This window comes from Myodes glareolus, chromosome 11, assembly GCF_982192425.1.
Source record: "Myodes glareolus chromosome 11, mMyoGla1.1, whole genome shotgun sequence".
NCBI lineage: Eukaryota > Metazoa > Chordata > Mammalia > Rodentia > Cricetidae > Myodes > Myodes glareolus.
In genome coordinates this window covers 55,097,291-55,119,731 of record NC_142036.1, presented here as the reverse complement: position 1 = coordinate 55,119,731, position 22,441 = coordinate 55,097,291, and the positions used below count along the sequence as shown (strand labels likewise).

Here is a 22,441-nt window from a genome sequence, read left to right as displayed (position 1 = left end):
GTTGGTTAAAGTACATTTCAGTTGTTTCCACCTCCACCCCTCCCACCCCCCGCAAAACAGGGTTTCTCTGTGTGACACTCCTGGCTGCCTGAAATTTGCTTTGTAGACCAGGCTGACCTCGAACTCAACAAAGATCTGCCTGCCTCTGCTACCCAAGTGCTGGGATTAAAAGGCATGTACCTGGTTTATTTCCATTTCCTGGCTTGTGAATAGAGCAGCAGTGAACGTGGCTGAGCATGTATCTGTGGAGTAGGATGTCAAGTCCTTTTGGCGTATGCCAAGAAGTGGTATAGCTGGGTCATATGGTAGATTTATTTTTAACTTTTTGAGAACTCTCCACACTGGTTTCTAGAGTAGCTACATAATTTGCAATCCCAGCAGCAGTGAAAGAGGGTTCCCTTTCCTCTGCATCCCCTCCCCCATTTCATATCGGTTCTTTCATTGATCTTTGCTGTTATGACTGCAGTAAAACAAAATCTAAAATTGTTTTCACTTGCGTTTCCTGATTGCTAAGGATGATGAACATTTTTTGAGATATTTCTCAGTCATTATTTCTCTTCTTTTGAGAGCTCTCTGTTCAGGTCCCAAGACCATTATTTGAATGGGCCATTCAAATACCTATTAAGTGAGGTTATTAAATAAGAAAAGATTATCAGTTGCAGTATTTTAATTTCAATAACTTTTTCAAATTTCAGGGAGTTGGAAACTCAACTGTTGGAACAATGTACTGTTGACACTGGTGCTGCTAAAGGACAGAGCCTTCCCTCAGTGATGGGTAATACACCGTTCAAGAGTGGTCTGTGCTCTTCATGCTTTTACCTTGTATTTTAGTCTCTGCCCGTTGCTAGTTCGCCGTGCGTTCCCACAGCCCTTGGCCTTGCTCCAATGTCCAGCGGCGTGTCAGTCGTCTTTTCTAGATCTCACAGTGTAGCTCAAGCCATCTTTCCTCCTGAGCTCCCCTCTCTTTGTTTCTGGTATTCCTTCTGTATTCTGCACTTATTGTCTTTATTAGTGATTTTAAGGGGGACTTGATTGTTTTGTTTTCTAATGACTTGAAAGTCTCTGTCATCTCTTCCTCTGACTAGTCACCTCAGCATGCTGTCTATTCTCAGATGGAGCCTGGGTCTGATCTTTCTGAACTTGACACTCATATTTCCACAAGATTGTTAGATATAAACTGTACATCTTAGGGAAGAGGGGAAATGATAAAGTTATATTTTACTTTTATTAAAAAATGTAATAACATCTTCCAGGACAGCTGGGGCGCACAGAGAAACCCTGACTCAAAAAACACAAGCAAAAGTAGCAATGACATCACCATCTCTAGTTCTCCTTCTAGAAAGCGGGAGTTAGCATTCCAGTTCCTCCTCAGGAAAGTCTTCCTAATTTCACTTGCTATTTTCCATGGCCACAGGCTTGCTCTGCTGAAGCAGAGCCGCTGTGACTTAGCTTTCACTATCTCCTGCTTGTTCGTTTGTGGGCCTGTGCGTCACAGGTTTGACTTATTTCATACTGTTGTTAGAGATAACTTTCCCTACACTGGTAAGAAGTTTTTTGGTTCCTGTGGATTAACCCACATTTCATATCTGCTGCACATTTTCCGGTAATGTCATTCCATCCTTCCTCTTAGCCTTAACTCTGGCTCTTTCCCTCCTAGTCGTTCCTAGACAACCCTCTGTCTTCACCGAGAGCTGCCGCCCTCCACCCAACCCCCCGACCCCATTGCTTGGGCTTTTCATTCTGTGCACGACCCAGCTGGAATGTCACCTCTTGAAGGTTTCTCTGTCTTCCCAAAGCAGAGTAGGTTTTCCTTTAGGGACCTCTCATATGACACAAAGAATTTGAGGGACCCGGGCTTACTTTTTAGATTGACAGCATCTAGTACAAAAGTATGCTGGAAAGAAAAAAAAATGCAGTTTTAGGGATAGTTAGCTTTGCTTTTTCATGTTTTCTTATGGTTCTTTCTTGATAGTTAAAATAATAGCAATTTTCATTTGATTATTGAAATCCCTTAGTTTTTCTATAGCAAATAAGGTTTGTTACTATCTTAGTATATCATTGGTGAGAGTTAAATTAGGAAAAGTCTCCAAAGATAGTAAGTTTAGCATTCTGGTTTTTTTTAAGTCTTACTTTAAACTAAACATACGCTGTATACAGTAGCGTTCACTTGTGGCCGAGGCAGGGACATTGCATTGAACTAGCCCAGGCAGCATATGTAGGCCCTTACTCGGGGATGGGGGTTCTAACTATAATGTTAAGAAGTTGCATTCTTGGGTTACTTTCCATAGTGAACCTTCTTTGACTTATTCTGATCTTTCCTGACCATACCCCTCAGAATCCTAATCATTATATTTCTGACATTGAGAAGTCAGAACTACCATTGTTTCCTGAATCACTCACAGAGGACAACCAGAGATGTAAACCAATTGAAAGTATTCTCCCTGAATTCCTTAGCAAAGCTTAGATGAAAATCTCTGGTATACTGGAGATCCTCAAATGAATTTCAGGTTATCCTCTTTCATTTAGTATTTAGAACCTACTTTTAATTTCAGCACTCTGGAAACCAGGTAGATTGGAAGTTCAGGGCTAACCTGGGTCACATAGCAAGACCCTGTCTCCAGAAGTGAGAATTTAAGTGCCCTGATTTGGAAAGTATGTAATATAAATTATATACCAATCATGTTGTTTTTTGTTCTACTGAATTGACTGAAATTAAGTGGAATTTTACAGAGCCAATGAATGGCTGTCATTTCCATTTTTTACTTGGAAAATGTAAACAGTTGTAGTTATTTGCCAAGATTATCTCCTTTTTAAAGTAACATATACATCTAATCAAATTAAACCCCTTTTCAGCCCTTCTTTACTTTGACCAACAGAAAACTGCTTCTTACCAGCCTTTGTTGGAAGTTATTTGAATAGTCCTAGAAAGAGGGCAGAGCTATAAAATGCCGTGGCGTCAGCCCTTATTCTCGGGTTGTTGGTTCTTACAATACAGTTCCTTCTCTCTTGTTTGTTTATAGCCAGCATTAAATCTTGCAAAATCTCTTTACCATCTTGAGAAGTAAATTTTAATAGTTTTTTGATTTGTCCTTTTCTTTGAGGTGAGGCCTCATGTAGTCTAAGTTGTAAATTCATGATTGGGCTAAAGTTGTTCTTGACTCCCCTGCTCCAGCCACTGCCTGCCTGCTGGAGTACAGATAGACGTATGGTACACCTGGATAAGTTTTAATGTCTAAGGGTAGGAATTGTCGACACTAAAGCATTTTGAATACTATATATATATTTTATAGTATATATTTAATATATATTATATATATGTTTATAAACTTATAAACTATTATTACCATGATATGAAACACAAAAGTAAGAAATTGAAAAGAACAAGATAATTAGAAGTAAGATGGGTGGTGGTGCACACCTTTAATCCCAGCACTCAGGAGGCAGAGGCAGACGGATCTCTGTGAGTTTGAAGCCAGCCTGGTCTGCAAGAGCTAGTTCCAGGACAGGCTCCAAAGCTACAGAGAAATCCTGTCTCAAAAACAAACAAACAAAAAAATTTAATTAGAAGAAATTCTAAATCTAAACTTACACTTCAGTGGGTTGGTGTAGGATGCAGGGAGTTAAACCCAGTGCGTTGTCTTAGGGCTCTGTCACTGAGTTATACCCTGGCTCTAGATCCATACTTGAAGTTTGGTTGTGAGCTGTAGCCTTTAGCAGCTGATCTCTCTCTCGCCAGCCCACTGAAGTCATACTTAGCACATGTTTTACTCTTTTCCAAGCACAGTGTGATTAAATATGCCACTTTCCAAGTTATGGGTTAACACTTTGAGATTATGGGTTTAGATTAATTATAGTTTACCCAAAAATTAGGAATTAGTGTTATACTTGCTCATTTATCATGATCCATTTCTTTATCAAAAGCTCCTTTGTTTTTATATACAATCAAAATGTTTTTGAGAATTGATTTAGAAAATGTTATTTTATTATATATTATTTTGAGATAGGGTCTTAACTATGTAGCCTTGACTAGCCGGGAGCTCAATATGTAGACCAAACTGCCCCCCTACTTAAAATTGATCCGACTACCTATGTCTCCTAAGTGCTAGGATTAAAGGTGTGAGACACCACACATGACTGTTTTAGAAGATTTTAAATTTAGGTTAGAAAATGGTGTTTCTGTTTCTGCCTCCGAAATCCAGCGTTATGGCAAATAACCTGTAGCATATCCCAAAGGTTACTTTTTAACTCTTTGTGTGTGTGTTTTACTTGCTTGTTTCTGAGACTAAGTCTTGTTATATAGTCTTAGTATGTAGCCCAGGCTGGCCTTGAACTTGGAACAGTCCTCCTGCCTTAGCTTCCCAAGCCACCTTGCCTAGCCTTTTCCTCTTCTTTTTAAATGTCCTCTTTAGAAGGGATTGGGAAAGAGCAGAGGGTGCTAGGAGAGTAGTGTGATTAAACTGTTAGATTCATGTGTGAAGATGGAGTTCTTTATGAATCCCATTGTTGTACAGTTAACGTATGCTAAGGAAAAAGTAAAGATTAAAAGATGGTATGTACTTCTTTTTAAAAATATGTGCTGGGGGTCGGTTAACAGCCAGATAGCTCAGGATAAAAGCACTTGCTGACCTGAATTTACTTTTGAGAACGTGCATGGTAAAAGGAAAAAAATGACTCCTACAAGTTGTCTTCTCTGCCACATGGGTGCCATGGCACATGCTTGTCTTCCCCGCATATGTGCTGGTTTGTAATGTTGCCGAAAGCTCTTGCCATAGGAAAGATGTAAACTCAGAACTTAACTTTTTTGTAAGATTGTAATAACTACTCGTCTGTGAGCCCTATACTTTCCTGGGAGCCTTGTTAGAAGACAGCCAGCAGACTTCCTTATGATGGGAAAGATTTCCTTAGTCTTTTCTGCTATATTAAGTATCTTTGGAGTGCTGGTGTTGGCCTCACAGTCTCATGGATCTCGTGCGTGCCCTGTGCTGCTGAGCCCCACGCTGGCCCTGTTGTGAGCTACACAGCTCATGGCTCCACAGCCCTGTTGCACTCCTGGTCTGTCTCTCTGCTGTCTTCACGTGGAGTGATGAGACTTCCTCCCTAAGAGCAGAGTTGCTTTAGGTGTTAGTCTTTTAAAATGATTATAGTACTTACTTATTTTTTTCATTTTACTTAAATGAAAAATAGGGAAATGTATAGAATTTGAAACGATTTTTTAAAAATTATATAATTTCTTTAATTCTTAATAAAATTCTTTTCAGGTTCAGTTCCAGAAGGTGTCTTAGAGGATATTAAAGGTAAGCAGAGTTTTTCTATCAATGTGTGAATCCTTGGCCTGAGCTCAGGTTGTCAGACTTGACAGGAAGTGCCCTAACCTGAGCCATCTATCTTTCTGACCTGATGTTCCCATTTTTGACCTTTTCATTCTTTAGTGTTAGTTTGAAGGGCATCTGTTTCTAAAAATACAGATTAGAAAATATATTCAAAATGAAATAGATGTGGCATGTGCCTAAAATCTCAGCACCTGGGACAAATACATTCATACATACATATGTATATATATACATACATACATACATGCATAGCAAGTTCCACGCCAGCGAGGGCTATATCCAATGAGACCCTGTCTAGACAAACAAAACAAACAAAAAACAGCCATGTTGCTGAATAATATGTTCAACAATAGGAATTTCTTTTTTTTTTAATTAAGATTTATTTATTTTATTTATCTGAATGTTTTACCTGCATGTATGTGTGTACCACGTTGTTGCCTGTGGGGGTCAGAAGGCATCAGATTCCCTGGAGGTGGAGCTAGGATAGTGATGAACCACCCTGCAAGTGCTGGGAACTGACCCTGGTCCTCTGGAAGAGCAGGTGTTGTTGACTGCGGTGTCATTGTCTCCAGCCCCTAGCAGAATTTATCCTCAAATGACTAGTAAACACATTACATAGTTGTGTGTTTGTAATGTTTTATGAATAATTTGACTAAAGTCTTTAGATTTCTTGCATTCAGCCCTGCTTTTCCTCAGATTTTAAGTTTTACTCCGTTGTCTGAGGGCCTTATTAAAGGTATTTGCAGAAAACAGTCTTCAGTGTTGGAAATGCAGAAATGGATAGAGTAGCGGGTAGGAAGTGCTGCTGGGTGTCCATGCGGGAAGTATTCCCTGCAGAAACCCAAGCTGAGAACCACGCGCAGCTTGGTGTCTTCAGAGAAAACTGAAACTAGCAAACCTGAGCACACAGCTGTTGAATTGGAAGAGCTGTCTTTCCTGCTGGTGCAGTTTATTTGTATTGTTACCTTCTCCAAAGGCGGTCAAATGGCAGGGCAGGTTCTGCAAAGGTATTTTTAGAACATAGTTTTGTAGGCAACACTCCCTTAGAGAAAGAACCCTGTGCCCTGCTCATGAGTGTGTCTGTCGTTCTTCCTGGGCTCCTCTAATTCTCTGCCTCCCGCATCCTCTCTATCTCCCTGACCCCTCTTGTTTTTCTCTTAAACTTCATGCTTAAGCCTGTACTGAAATATCTCTAGTAAAACCTCAGCTGTGGTTAAGAGCACTGGCTACTCTTCCAGAGGTCCTGAGTTCAGTTCCCAGTGACCACATGGAGGCTCACAACCATCTACAATAGGATCCAAGGAATACATACAAACACAGCATTCATATACATAAAATACATAAATAAGTCTTTAAAAAAAAAGAACAACAGCAAACCCTCAATTTTTCTTCATTAAAAAAGCAATGAGGCAGGGTGGTGGTGGTGCATGCCTTTAATCTCAGCACTCCGGAGGCAGAGGCAGAAGGATCTCTGTGAGTTCAAGGCCAGCCTGGTCTAGTTCCAGGACAGTTACCAAAGCTACAGAGAAGCCTTGTCTCGAAAAACAAAATAAAATAAACAAACAAAAAAAAAAGTAATTGAATTGGGGGCTGGAGAGATGGCTCAGTGGTTAAGAGCACTGGCTGCTCTTCCAGTGGTCCTGAGTTCAATTCCGAGCAACCATATGATGGCTCACAGCCATGTGTAATGAGATCTGGTGCCGTCTTCTGGCATGCAGGCATACATGGAGGCAGAATGTTGTATACATAATAAATAAATAAATAAATAAATAAATAAATAAATCTTCAAAATAAAATAAAAAAGCAATGAAATAATTTGTGATTTTACAGAAGACGAATACTTAATTGTATGTTATGTGAATAGAGTTGTTCTAAGGTATAAGCCCCCAATTCCTTTAACAACAAGCTTCCATTTCCTCCTTTCTTAAGTGCGTACGTGCTTTGTAAGTGATCTGAAGCGCGGACTACAAATCCAAGCAGCAAAGTTTAATATTGATGGGAACACTGAGGTAAGCTTAGAAATTACATCTTTTTGAAAGCTACTTATGTGTTTGCTTATAATTACACTTTTTTTCTCTAACATTTCAGCGTCCCCCTCCACCCCCAAATGTTGACTATCCATTGGATGGAGAGAAGATTCTACATGTGCTGGGATCAATCAGGTTAGACAGTGATTAGTGTGAGCCAAACAATGTATTAAATTTTGACTCTGAACAATATGTGTATAAGCCTTCAGGTGAATGTTGCTAGGTTAATGGTAAGATGTTCCTCATGATGCTTTATTTTTTTGCAACTATTTAGCTTTTTAAGGTTTTAAAAATGATCTTTCCTGTTTCTCAGAATAATTCAGAACTATTTTAATGAAACTAATAGTGTTTTGAAAAGCAGCAGAAAATATGTTTTAAAAGGGTTGGAATCTCTTTTAAGAAGCAAGTAGTACCTGTCTTAGACTTTGGTGTTCACATAGTCTTTTTACCTACTCAGCTCTACAGATGAAATGCAAAACTGACCAAATAATATTCCTGTCTTCCAAAACAACTTCATGTGGCTAGATTTTATTTGTAGTCAGTCATTTGCTCATTTGTGATGTAAACCTTTGTTTTGGGACCTGGAGACATACATGGAACAGTAGCTAAGAACATCGATTATGAGCACTGACTGCTCTTCCAGAGGTCCTGAGTTCAATTCCTAGCAGCAACATGATGGCTCACAGCCATCTATAGTGGGATCTGATGCCCTCTTCTGGGATAAAGGTATACATGCAGATAGAACACTCATATACATTAAAAAAAAAAAAAAAGAACACAGAGGAGCCAGGTTCAGTTTCCAGCACCCACATGGCAACTCAGAACTGTCTGTAACTAGTTCCAGGATGTCCAGTGCCCTCCTCTGGCCTTGGCAGGTGCTACATGCACATGGTGCACAAACATGCAGGCAGGCAGAATACCCATACACATAAAATAAGTAAAATTTTAAAACTTGGTTTTGTTACAGTGAACATATTCCAAATAAATTTAATCTTTAGGATCCATTGGTAGTTCACAATTTATTACTTGTTTCATTATTTCTCAGATACTGTACATTACTGTTAAGGATTTACATAGTTATATTGATAAAAGCCTGCTTATATTGCTAGCAGTGTAATTTTATTTGTATCCTAATTTTATGAAATTTTATTATAAATTTCTTTTTTGTTTTTCCAGACAGGGTATCAAAGTATAGCCCAGGCAGACCTGAAACAATGTTTATCCTCCTACCTTAACCATTTGAGAGCTGCTATTATGACTGGTTTAAACATTCCATCTTTAAGACATAATAGCAAAAGATGCACTGAAAACAGTTGCACACCATGCTGTAACTTTAAGTGTGTAACTTTAATATAAGTTAACATTAAGGTAACAGGGTGAGATGTCAAAAGCATGAACACAAATACATTTTAGTTTTTAAAGACATAGTTTCCCTGTGTAGCCCTGACTGTCCTGGAACTTGCTGTGTAGACCAGGCTGGCCTCGAATTCACAAAGATTCATCTGCTTCTGCCTTTTGAGTGCTGGGATTAAAGGCATGTACCACCACCACCCAGTGGTAGTCATTTTTAGACCATTCTAATCTATTATTATTTTTATTAAATTATTTTAAATTTTCTTTTGATTATTTAGTGGGACACATAATAAATGATTGCTACATACTGAGACCCTATCTTAAACAGAAATAGAGTTTAGATATGATGTGTATATTCTCTTAGGTTTGTGACATACTGTCTACTGTTTTTCTTGGCCACACAGCTTATACAAACCTGAAGGTAGTGACTTCAGCAATGTGGGAGTGTCTCTCATGTAATTCAAGTGTAGAAAGTATGACAACTCCCATTAGAAATCGGAACATCCTTCCTCTTGACCATTTCTTGGGGTTCTGTTTGGCTGCTGGACTCACAGCTTCCTTGTTCTTTTTTGGTTTTTCGAGACAGGGCTTCTCTGTGGAATGTTCCTGGCTGTCCTGGAGCTCACTCTTGTATACCAGGCTGGCCTCGAACTTACAGAGATCCGCCTGCCTCTGCCTCCCCAGTGCTGGGATTAAAGACGTGCGCCCACTGCCCAGCAGCTTCCCTGTCTTAGGCAGCAAGCAGCAGTCCTAAGAAGGGAAGGGAAAGGAAGAGTACATCCTAAGGAGCGTTCTAGAGCTGCAGGTCGCTCTGTCTCATCTGCTGCTTACCTCTGTGTGCTGTCTGGGAGGCTGGTACGTGTGTCATAGTTTAGCAGATGGCAGGAGGCACTTACACCCAGCTGACAGGTGGATCTGTGAGCCAGGTGTGCTGCATACACCTGTAATTCCAGCATTTGGGAGGTCGAAACAGATGAGTCATAGGTTCAAGGTCACCTTAGGCTACATAGTGAGTCCCTGTCTTTAAAAAGTTTTTAAAAGAGGTTCATAGTTTTTGGTTTCTTTTAAATTTTCACATAATTACAAACTTAGAGATTGTTGGAAAGGAAATACAGAAACTAACTATGGTGGTGCATGCCTTTAAGCACTTGGGCGGCAAAGGCAATGGATCTCTTTGAGTTCTAGGCTCACCTGGTCCACATAGTGAATTCCAGGACTGCCAAGGCTATATAGAGAGACCTTATCTTGAAATTTAAATAATAAATTGTTATTGGTCTACAGTGTACATAGAGTTCTGTGTAATTGTATGTGTAGATTTCTGTGATCTACACTACAACAATAAAGTTTTAAACTGTTATGACCATGAAACTGACTTGATAAAATTGGTTTCCACTAGATTATGTGTAATCCATGATTGTGTGTGATGTGATCATTAGAATTTGCATTGCATAGAAGGCAATATTTCCTATTTTAAATCTCCCATTATTAATGTCATATATTTTAAAAATACAAATAATTATGATTAAAAAAGAACTATGCCAAATAGAAGAAGAAAAATACTGCTTAATCTTATATCTAGAAACAGATTATAACAATGGCTACTAGGGCTTAGAAGGGGGTGAAGGAAAGTAGATCAAAGGGCATAAACTTGCACTATACAAAATGATGACTATAACTGATAATGTATGTTATATACTGAAAAGTCTCTGGAAGAATAAATTGTAGCTCTTACCACAAAAAAGGTAACTATGGAAAATGATAGGTAGTCATTTCATTATGTATGTCTACATCAAAACATTATGTTGTATGTCTTAAATATATACAATGAGAAATACTTTTCACCCCAAAGACCTTTCTCATGGTGCCCCAACATAGACTTCTCCTAAGTCCCTGTTTGTTGCTTTCCTGTTTTTTACACAGGGTATTACTGTGTAGCCCAGGCTGCCCTCGGATCTGTGGCAGTCCTTTCGCTTTACCTTTCTTGTGTGCGGGGATCCCTGGTGGGGCTCACACAGGCGGTAGAGACAAGAGGATAAGGAGTTTGAAGTCAGCTTCAGCTGCATGGAACCTTGCTTCAGAAAAACTTTTAAAAAGCAAAGAATTTTGTTAACTTTTACAGAGTACAACTTCTTTTTTATTGTTTTGTTTGGAGAGGGGTAATGAAATCCAGAACATTTAAATTTTACTTCCCCAGTAGCTCACACTTGAGGAATGCTTCCTGTGTGTCAAACCTTGTTTTACAAGCATACTGCATCCTCCTCTCAACCCCTGGAGGTAGACACTATTTTCCCCATTTACAATGAGAAGAAGCTTTGTATTTTATTAGGTAATTCATGAAGGTGGTACTGCCACTTAAAAACATTGTAGATCTAACCAGTGCTCTATCCCATGTCATATTATATAATGCCAGTAAAGTGCTCTCTTTTCTTTTTAATCTCGTTAGAGATTCGGTTGTGGAAATTCTTTTTGAACAAGATAATGAGGAGAAATCAGTTGCCACCTTAATACTGGATTCCCTTTTGCAGGTATTTATAGTTTGCCTTTGTTGTCATGGTTCTTCAAATTAAAAAATGTTAGGTATTATTGTCTGCATTGTTCCTTATTATATATTATTTATAAGAATAAGGTAGCTGGGCAGTGATGGCACATGCTTTTAGTCCCAGCACTCGGGAGGCAGAGGCAGGTGGATCTCTGAGGCCAGCCTGGTCTACAGAGCAGGTTCCAAAACAAAAAAAAAAAAAAAAAAAAAAAAGAAAAGAAAAGAAAAGAAAAAGAAAAAAGAAGAGAATAAAGTACTTTTCTAGTCTTTTTATTTGTTTTGGTTTTGGCCTATAACTCAATGTATAATGAATGACCAGGCTATCCTTGACTTGTGGCAGTTCTTCCTCTTCCTCTCAAGTGCTGGGATCACAGGCATGCACCACCACACCTGGCTTACATTTTCTTACTTTAACTTTTCTGTGGAATTTTATAGTTAGTGCTGCTAAGAACAATGGCAGTTGAGTGACCAGTGCAGGTGAATGACGAATTCCAGGCTAGCCCGGTTCATATCGAGAAGTCATGCTAGTGTGGTAGTAGTAGTTGTCACATAGTAAGCCCTGTCTCAAACTTTTTTCTTAGCATTTTAAAAATAGTCATAGGACCACCAAGATGAATCAGCAAGTAAGGATACTTGCAAGAAATCTAATGGCCCAGGACACATGTGGTAGAATCTGCTCCTGCAGGTTGTCCTCTAGTTTCCAAATGTGTGCTGTGACATGCCCACACCAATACACGTAGACACATATAAAATATATGAATGTAAAAACCATGCAAAAAACCCACATTTCTGGTTAATGAGTTTGACTTTGGCACTGAGTGAGATACGGTATCTCAAACCAGGTAATGAGTTTGAACAAAGCAACTTTTTTCAGAGCAGATACCAGATTTCTTTTGGACCTTGGGTAACCTTTAGTTCCCCCAAATTCAGTTCTGTATGGTATTGGGTTTTCAAGTGTTTGAGGCTTCTATATCTTTATTTAGTGACTGTGCCACTGTAGAACTCCATCTGAAATACCATCACTGTGGAAGGCACTGTCCGCCTTGCAGACAGCATTCCTTGGAGAACTAGATCATTCCTAAGTCTTAGACCTGATGAGGAAGTGCAGTTCTTAGAGGGTCTGAGTGAGGATGGTCTGGCTGTGACGTCGGGCACTCCATGGGTTGCCCGGCTGGTCCGATTGGCTAGGCAGAGTTCACTTCTTTTCTCCTCTGGAAGCTGTGGTAAGTGTGTGACTTTTCAGGAGAGGAGCGTGTCCTCCTCAGGGTACATGAACAGCTGTGCTGTCCTGCGGGATCCTCTGCATAAGCTCTGAGAGTGCTGTCTAACCCAGCAGCTGACCTTAGGTGTAGGAGTATAAACAATAATACCTTGAAAATTAGGTTTTAAGTCAGCATGTGCCTATTATCCTAGCACTCTAAAGGCAGAGAGAGGAGAATTCCAAGTTCAAGGCTAACTCCAGGTGTTTGGTGAGTTTCTGACTATATTTAGCTATCTGTCTCAAGTAAACAAAAGTTAACGGGGATGGTGGTAGTGGTTAAATGTTACCTACTTTGTAAAACTGTGGGCCAGCTAGAAGGCTTAGTGGGTAAAGGCACTTGCCACTAAACATGGTAACCTAAGTTCAATCCCTGGGACCTACATAGTAGAGCAGAGCCCACTCCTTCAAATCTTCCTCTAATCTCTGCACAAGTACTGACTCCTGTATGCCTGTGTGTATGCCTGTGTGCACATGTGTGTGCTTGCTTGTGCGCACGCACGCGCACACACACACACACACACACACACACACACACACACACACACGATCGTTAGATTGTTGTAGAGGGTAACACAGAGGCTGAGTGTGGTAGGGCTTGAATCCTTGAATCCCAGCACTTGAATAAAGAACAGCACAGTCCTTCGCAGTGCTGCTGCTGCATACAGTGTCCATTTCTGTGTAGTAAGTCTGGCTAAACAGTGTTCATCCAACTAAAAACTGCTCTTTTCTTCAATAACAGTGCCCAATAGACACCAGGAAGCAACTGGCAGAGAATTTGGTAATCATAGGTGGCACATCTATGTTGCCAGGATTTCTCCACAGATTGCTTGCAGAAATACGGTATTTGGTAGAAAGACCAAAATATAAAAAGACGCTTGGCGCCAAGACCTTCCGAATTCATACTCCACCTGCAAAGGCTAATTGTGTGGCCTGGCTGGGAGGTAAGAACTTAGTCCTGAGTGTATTTCTAATGAATGCATCAAAGTAAATGACTCACTGTTCAAAACCACCTACCTCCTAAGTAGAACCAGTAGCCGGGTCACATGACTGACTGTTATCCTCTCACAATCCACCATCGGAAATGGTGTTTGGTGTTGGGAAAACTTAGCCACAGATGATGATGAAAATATATTTTCCACTGAGAAATAAACCCCACAATCCAATTAGTTAGGGAAGCAGGAGGATCAAGAGTTTGAGGCAAGCCTGGGCTACATAATGAATTCTAAGCTAGTTTAAGCTACAGAGTAAGACCTACCTCAAATGAACAAATCATTTTCATAAAGTGTGACTTTTCTCTTAAAGAATTATATGCCTATTTCTGCTGGCCTTTGTACAGTGATTTTTTTTTTAAGTACACTTTATCCTTAGGAATGGATGTGATGGCACATGCTTTTAATCCTAGTACTCTGGAGGCAGAGAAAAGCAGTGCTCTTGAGTTTGAAGACAACATGTTCTACATAGTGAGCTCCAGGCCATAGACTACAGAGTACAACCCTGTCTCAAATAATAAGTAACCTCCATGCATTTGAAGTCATCCCTCAGAATAGCAACAACAGCAGCTTTGTTCCAGAGTAATTGCTGTTACTGGAAGCATTGGTTTTTGCTCTACCCTTGCCTTGTGGTGGAGCTCATTGAATGCTCTAAGGAATGAATTACCACTGGAGAAGCATGTAGTCTAATAAGTAGCTACCTAGGGAAACAGCCACAGATGTATACATCATACATTGTGTATTTCATGATAGAGTCAGTGTCAGGATCATGCATTTAGAAAAAATAAATAATAGGATTTTTAGATGAATGCAGTACTATTTCTTGTATGGTAGAATTTGGTCAATTTTGATTTTTCATCTAGGATTAGATTTAGAAGCTTAATTGTTTTTTATAAAAATTGCTTTGTGTATCTTTTTAAGATTTTTCATGCCAGCTGGTGGTGGTGCGCACCCATAACCCCAGCACTTGGGAGGCAGAGGCAAGCGGATCCCTGTGAGTTTAAGACCAGCGTGGTCTACAAAGAGTTCCATGACAGCCAGGATTGTTATACATAGAAACCCTGTCTCAAAAAAAAAAAAAAAATTTTTTTCCAGTTTAAATCTTAAGACTTGGGGCTGGAGAAAGGACTCAGTGCCAGCAGTTGGGGGCACTGGCTGCTCTTCCAGATGGTGGCACCTTACAACTGTCTGTAACTCCAGACACCTTCTCACCGTTGCACATAAAATAAAAAGTTAAATAAATTATATTTTTAAAAGAATGCAAAACATCTTAAGGCTTAAATCATGCCTATTGGACTTTGCAGTTTTATCTAAAGACATGTAACAGTCGTGACCAAGAAAGCTCGAGTCTTCCCTAAAGTTGACAGTCCTTCCACCTCATTCTACTGTGTTGTAGATTTTGTAGTTCCATACTCACTGTGAGCTGCAGAGGGTCGTTTAAGGGACTTTCAGCATAGGAGCCATGGCTGATCCTATTGTTCAGAACTCCACTGAACCAGAATGGAGAATGTGACTGGCACTGCTGGATTTACCGGCCCCTTTTCATAACATGATGTGTGCAGCTTACAGTTCTCTGGTATATCATCTTAGCTATAAAAGTATTCTCACTGCACAGGGGCTGTTTTTGGAGCATTGCAAGATATTCTTGGGAGCCGATCCGTTTCAAAGGAATATTATAATCAGACGGGCCGCATACCTGACTGGTGCTCTCTCAACAACCCACCTTTGGAAATGATGTTTGATGTTGGGAAGACGCAGCCACCACTGATGAAAAGAGCATTTTCCACCGAGAAATAAAAGTCTGAATAAATTCAGCCTTGCTTTATTTCAAATACTTAATTAGTAATAAACTGTACAAAGTATGTAGGATGCTTTAATATATATATAGGTGACTTTTATGTAACAAAGCATTTCTGTGTTTTCTCTTTGCATTAATATTGATCTCATTTTGTCTCTTGTGTAATATGGTAACATAGTGGATGCCTGTGCAATACGTTGTATTTATATCAATAAACATAGCTAAGCTGTTTGATTTTGGAAGTTTATTATGTAGTTCAGTTTCCTCCACAGCTCACATAATATGTCTTGCATAGAAATTACTCTATTTTTAGCAATTAATTCAGTCCGTGAATATTAGCCTTTCCCAGTTATTTCAGATTCTTTTTAACTGTTCAAACTCACCAGGGTTCACTGTTTCACTGACAGCTCTTTCTGCAGGGAATTTTTCTTTTCAAATCCTCATGCTGCATTTTTTTTTTTTTTAAATCCAGCATGCCAGTTGGACATGCTGGCACACAACTACCTGACCCTCCAGAGGCAGGATCTCCCGAGCCCAGGAGTTCAAGACCAACTTGAGTTGTAGAGAGATTCTGACACAAAAAAATCCTTCACTCTGCTTTCGTACTGTCTTTATCTTGTTGAGGTTGATTATTTTTTAAAAAATAAAAAATTTCATCATTTAATTTAGAAAACAAAATCTGATTGCTCTAAAGCTTTATATAACTAGTATAAAGTATCAAATCCCAAGTGACAGGTTAAGGACTGACTGGCTAATCTTAGGCCAAATTGTGTCCTCCAAATAGACAAGCTGAAGTCTTAGCATTTAGTACCTCCTGCGTGCTGGGATTAAAGGTGTGCTCCACCGCCGCCTGACCCAAACCTCATGGCTTATTTGCTTGTGGTTCTGTGAGTTAGAAATTCAGACAAACTTAGAAGTTCTCTTCACTTGTATCTAGCTGAGAATAGTCACTCGTGTTTGGTTGATGTTCTGAAGTGGAAGATACTGGGCTGCTCGTAAGTGTGGAGGCCTAGTGACCTTCATGCTTCCTTCCTTCCCAGCGTGCTCTGACTCCTGTAGCTGCCCCACAGGGTGTGTGGTGGTCTCAGGGAACTCGGACTACTTACTTATTTGGGGTCCTCCCGGGCTGCATGTATAAGTACTCACTGATAACTTTGTATCATGCTTTCCGATGTCTTCTTAGCCAAGGTTAGTCACATGGCTGTGGTGTGTGCGCTGGTTTTCACTGATGTTTACTGATGCTCAGTTTCACACAGGTCGGTGGCAGAAACAGGGTCACCTGTTTTTTTAGCCTTTGCAGCCATAGGGGACTCAGCTTCTAAGGAACTGACTAACTTTGTAAAGGCTTTTTTGTTACACAATTTACACCTTAGCCAGTCAGTTTCCACATACTAAAAGCTCTTATCTGAAGCTCTCAAAAAGAGACAAATGCCAAAGCAATTTCCAGTCACAGAACTTCTCAGTTTCCTGAGTCCTTCCACAACCACGTTTTGCATAGGCTTTGAACCTTTTAGGAAGCACTCAGATAAGATTTCCATGCTTCAAACAGAAGATAGCCAACACAAATGGTAACATTTGACAAAGGACATCTCAAAGGTCCAGGTGCTAACACTGAGAACCAAGCCAGCTGCAATGCTCTGAAAGCTCTCTCCTTACACATGGCCATGCCTAAATCAGGGCCGGGGTTGTAGGGAGGTAGTGTAGAATCAGGGCCTGCCTGATTCACTGAATGGCGCTTTCACTGAAGGGCGCTTTCGTTAAGGAGTTGGAGAGAGAATTATCACTGATGACGCCAAGGGTGTGGCCCAGATAACTAGAAAAACAGTATTACCACAAAGAACAGGAAAACTGCCAGAGAAACAAGTTTTTAGGCATCACAAGTTTCAGCTGGGCAAAGTAGTACATGTATAATTTCAGCAATAGGGAGGCTGAGGCAGGAGGATTTGAGTTTGAGGTCAGCCTGGGTTACATAGTGAGTCTGGGGCTAACTAGATAGCTGGCTGGTTTGACATTTAGAGTTGTCATTCATGCGGTTGGGAGACTGAGGCATGAGGATTGCCACAAGTTAAGCCTGAGCTATACAGAGAAACCCTAACTCAAAAAATAATTTCTTGCCAGCCATGGTGCAGCACGTCTCTTATCCCAGCAGCTCAGGATGCAGAGGCAAGAGGGGGACATACCAAATTCCAGGCCAGCCAGGGGGACAATGAGACCTTGTCTCCATTTTTTTTTTAATTTATCATATTTAAGAAAGAGAACTGGACTATCATATAAAGTGAAGACTGCTGAACAAAAAGCTATAAACTTGAGCCCACCGTGGGAGTGTGGGCAGATGAGTATATGAGAAGGCCAGTATAAGGCTGGGCTTAATGCTGCTTCTTTTAAAACTCTGGTCAGAAATAGTGTCTAGTTTACAATGGGAACTGTACACAGCAACCCCAACAAGATGATCTAAGAAGAGTCGCTTCCACAGAACCCACCTGCAGGCCCTGAGTGATTGCATCCTAGATAAAGACGGTTCTCCAGGACGAGGCCCTGGGAAGTACTATTAGATGTTACAGAGGTGGGGATGTGCTGCACATTTAGCAAGGGGGAACATGAACTCATCCATGAGGCACTCCCCAGTTTGGAGACAGGAGAGGAAATGACCCGAGAAGGTATCAGGAGAACATCTACGTGCTGGAAGTTGGGGGGGGGGGGGCAGGCTGAAGTGATCCAGGTTTGTAATGTTTCTGATAGGCCAATGGATTAGGCATGACAATTAGCTAATAGGTTTGGTAACGCAGAGATGATGGCAGTTTAATGAGCAGTTTGACTGCCTGTTGGGAGCATGAAAAGACTGTAAAAGCCTGACTAGAATTGGCTGGGAAGGGCGGAAAGCAGACCCCACCCCGGTAAAGGTGAGAGATCCAAGCCCCAGAGCATTAACTGACTGATGAGCGCTTTTAGCTAAATTGTTTTTGCCCCTTTCTCACACAGCAGGCTGGTCTGTCCAACCCAAAATACCAATTCCCTTTTCTTGCCAGTTGTCTGTTTATCAGTTGTAACTTTGTCCTTCCTTCCAGCTGTCCTTCATAGAAATAAGAAAATGACCCCACCCCACCCACTTTTTTTTTTTTTTTCCTTTTTCTTTCTTTTGATTCTAAGCCCAGTCTGACTTCCAATTTGCAGCGAGCCATCCTCCTGTCTCACTTGTGCTAAGATTACAGGGTGTGCCGCCACACCCGGCGCCGAGGTGGACTGCTTAACGACTGGAGTGACGCTCGCGTACCCATTCGGGAGACAGGCACATGTTTGTAGTGCAAGGCCAGCCTGGTCTACAGAGTTCCAGAGCTACAGAGACTCTGGGAGAGATGAGATGTTTAAGACAAGTGGCTTCGCACACCGAAGGGAAGGGAAGGCCCTTAAAGAAATCATTGCTCAATGGAGCTAGAAAACATTATTTTGAGTGAGGCAACCCAGACACAGAAAGACAATTATCACATGTACTCACTCATAGGTGGTTTTTAAACATAAAGCAAAAAACAAACAAACAAACAAAAAATACAACAGCCTACAAACCACAATCCCAGAGAACTTAGACAACAATGAAGACACTAAGAGAGACTTACATAGATCTAATCTACATGGGAAGTAGAAAAAGACAAGATCTCCTGAGTAAATTGGGAGAATGGGGACCTTGGGGGAGGGTTGGAGTGGGGAGGGAAGAGGCAGGGAGGGGAGCAGAGAAAAATGTAGAGCTCAATAATTATCAGTTAAAACAATAAAGAAAAAGAAATTCGTTGCTCTAGGAGAGGGAGGCCGGCGGGCGGAGGCAGGGCCTCTCCAGGGTCGGCGGCCCCTTTCCCGGGAGCCCACGCTGTCTGCTTCTCTCCCGCTGGGCTGCCGTGCTCACATCGGTTCCCTGGTTGAGTCTGAGGGCAGCGCTGAAGGCTCCACACAGCCCCAGAAAGAATGCGCGCGGCGGTGCACATCGGACCGCGGGGAAGACAGCGCTCGGGGCCTCTCTCTCCCGCACCCCCGAAGAAGCCCTGCAACAGACTGGAGGAAAGCGGGGTGACTTGGGGAACGCTCGCAAATCGGGAAGTTAGTTCTTCCGCTGCCATGCCGCACCTACCAGATGTCCTGTGTTTTCAAAACAGACAAAATCAGGAATCACAGTTTTATTAGGAAAAAAGAAATTGTCCGTTACTAGCAACTATGAAAGCTGACACAGGAAAAGCAGTCTGTGCTTACTGGAAAAAAAGTATGTTCTAAGTTTCTGCTGCTGGTTTAAACCCGAGCCATGGGCGTGGAGCTGGAATTGGAGTGCGCAAGCGCAGTGTGAGAACGGCGTTTTAAGAGACGATTACTATTGAAAGCATTTTAATTACCCCAGTTTAGGAATCCTTACTAGTAAAAAACGTTTTTTAAAGACTCATAAATATTTGAGACTAAATTTGATTGCTCGCTCAGACAAAAATGAGCGCCGCCCAACGTGGGGCTCGAACCCACGACCCTGGGATTAAGAGTCCCATGCTCTACCGACTGAGCTAGCCGGGCAGGCGGAGACATTCTCTGTTTTTCTACCTTTTGAGAAGTGTACAACGACATTTGCTTTTTACACTTTCATTATTTTCGGTCTCTGAAAAGAAAAATATAACCAATAAATTGATAATAAACTAATAGAAAAGCACTATATTTTAGGTTCTCGGAACCTAAAAGTAAGAGTGCAAATTCTCCAAGAGGAAAAAAATGGTAAAATAAAGGGGGGGAGGAAGTCCCGAACAACAACAACAAAAAAGGAGGAATAGAGGAGAGAGGGAAAGTTGTTAAATTCTAACGGTAAAATGAGAACACGTTCCTAATCTCATTATGACCACCAAAGAAGATGGAATAGTCGCTTGTGAACGCATACAAATTCTGAGCTCCTGGTGAATTTCTCTAGGCAAGGGCTTTTACACTTTTCTGTGATGTGTGTCTGTGTGGGGTGGCGGCTAATCCTGTCGCTCGGAATCGCAAGTTAAAGCCTAATTGAAAAAAAAAACAAAAAAAAAAACGCGGGTAAACTTAAATTAAGGAATGCCCAAATAGTCTTTCTTTTTTTAAGATATAATAAACCTGGGACTAGTAAAGAATCCTATAAAACACATAAATAACATATAGAGACAGTCTTTTAAAAGGTTTAGAGTCTTCCAAAAAATGTTATTTTACGTATATGGTATTTTGTCTGCATTTACGGCTGCGCACCAGGAGAGGGCACCAGAATTCATGACTCTTTAGTTACTGACCATTAAAAACCAGCCTGGTTTAAATGTAAATTTTAGGGCAGTTAGGGTTGCACATTGAGACCCTGTCTCAAAAGAAAAGCTATTACTTACTTTTATGATAGATAAATTTACATGAAATATAACCATTTTGATAAATGTTAGTTATTATTATAAAACCATCATTATTATGATTTGTTAAAATCATGTATCTTCTATTTGCAAAGTACTGTTAGGTATTCAGTTTCGAAAGTTCATCATTTTATAACAAAAAAAGTATAAAAGCTTACCAATTCCATAGGTACTACTTGTTGAAGTAATTTGAAATAACTTTTTAAAAACAAACACATTTACCAAGCCGTGGTGGTGTATGCCTTTAATCCCAGCATTCGGGAGGCTGAGACAGGGGGATTTCTGTGAGTTTGAGGCCAGCTTGGTCTACAAGAGGTATTCCAAAACTACTGAAAAACCCTGTCTCGGAAAAAAGAAAAAACCAACCAAAAACAAAAAAGCAAACACATTTAAATCTTGTAAAGAATCACACAAACACTCAAGGACCCAAAATTTAAGTTCATTTCCTTCCTCGAGATAGAAGTTAAATCAACAATCAGGTTTCTGAGCAGGTTAGCCAGAAGGAAGAGGCCCCCATTCTCAGTTACTGACGCAGCCAGTGCATTAAGCTCTCAAATACCACAAATTGCACAAAGGTAGTAAATGATGTGAATGTTTAACCAGATCTTTGAAATTTGTACTACTTACCTGCAGTTTATCTTCAAGGTGAACCCTCCCGTGAAAAAATAGCCTTTTTCAGACAGCCTGGCTATCCTGGAACTTGCTCTGTAGACCAGGCTGGCCTCAAGTTCACAGAGATCTGCCTGCCTCTGCCTCCCGAGTGCTGGGATTAAAGATGTGCATTAACATCATCCGGCTATTTTTCTTCTTTGTTTCTTTCTTCATTTTTTCCCCCCAAATTTTGTTATATAATCAAGGCTGACCTGAAACAGAGAGATCTTCATGCCTCAGTCTTCCAAATTCCTAAATTAGAAGCCCATGCCACCACACTAAACAACAATTGGAATGCTTTAATCAGAATTAGGTCAAGTGACTGTCTCCTAGTGAATCCAAATCTTTTACTTAACTATTTGTTAAAGAATAAAGCCTAGTCATTATTCACAAAGTTTTATTAGTAGGAAGAACAACTGATTTTCCTCTGTCCCCTTATTTTCTGCATCCAGCTATCCAACAAAGCCTACATATCTAAAATCCTTTCACACACTTTATGTCATTGCTACCACGATATTCAAATCACTCTTCATAACTGAGTGTCCACAAAGCTACGGTAGCTATCCCACCGTGCTCCTGTTATCCTTCCGTGTATCTACTACACAGACTACGGTAGCTATCCCACGTGCTCCCGTTATCCTTCCGTGTATCTACGACACAGACTACGGTAGCTTCCCTGTCGTGCTGCTGTTATCCTTTCATGTATCAACTACACAGAAATGAGATAATTTTAAAAATTGAACCAAAGAAACTGAGTTTTGTTCCCAGCAACCAAGTCAAGAGGCTCACAACCTCTTCTGGTCTCTGCAGGCATCTGCATTCCCCTACTCCCACCCCATGCATGTAATTTAAAATAATAAAAACAAATACCTTTTTTAAAGACGTTGATACAAAACAACAACAGCAATAATAATAATAATAATAAAGCAAACAAACAATACAGAAAAAAAATGCCGAGTGGTGGTGGTGGCCTTAATCCCAGCACTTAATCCCAGACAAAGAGAGGCAGATCTTAGTAAGTTTGAAGCCAGTGCGGTCTACAAAGCGCGTTCCAGGACAGTCAGGAGGGTTAAACAGAGTAACCCTGTCTTGAAAAACCAGAAACTACCACCAAC

General features: G+C 40.6%; 1 protein-coding gene and 1 non-coding gene across 2 annotated transcripts in view; one reads left to right on the top strand and one right to left on the bottom strand.

Moving 5' to 3' along the window:
• Positions 1-15,528, top strand: part of Actr10 (actin related protein 10) — a 30,178-nt gene extending 14,650 nt beyond the window's left edge. The window contains exons 7-13 of the mRNA XM_048415445.3: positions 696-775; positions 5,259-5,294; positions 7,260-7,339; positions 7,419-7,492; positions 11,154-11,235; positions 13,250-13,451; positions 15,115-15,528. Coding sequence (XP_048271402.1) covers positions 696-775; positions 5,259-5,294; positions 7,260-7,339; positions 7,419-7,492; positions 11,154-11,235; positions 13,250-13,451; positions 15,115-15,296 — 736 coding nt within the window. The 3' untranslated portion in view covers positions 15,297-15,528. The remainder of the gene's footprint in view (positions 1-695; positions 776-5,258; positions 5,295-7,259; positions 7,340-7,418; positions 7,493-11,153; positions 11,236-13,249; positions 13,452-15,114) is intronic.
• Positions 15,529-19,766: 4,238 nt separating this feature from the next.
• On the bottom strand, positions 19,767-19,839 carry Trnak-cuu (transfer RNA lysine (anticodon CUU)). The gene has a single exon. It is a non-coding gene; the product is annotated as a tRNA-Lys (tRNA).
• Between the last annotated feature and the right edge of the window lie 2,602 nt (positions 19,840-22,441).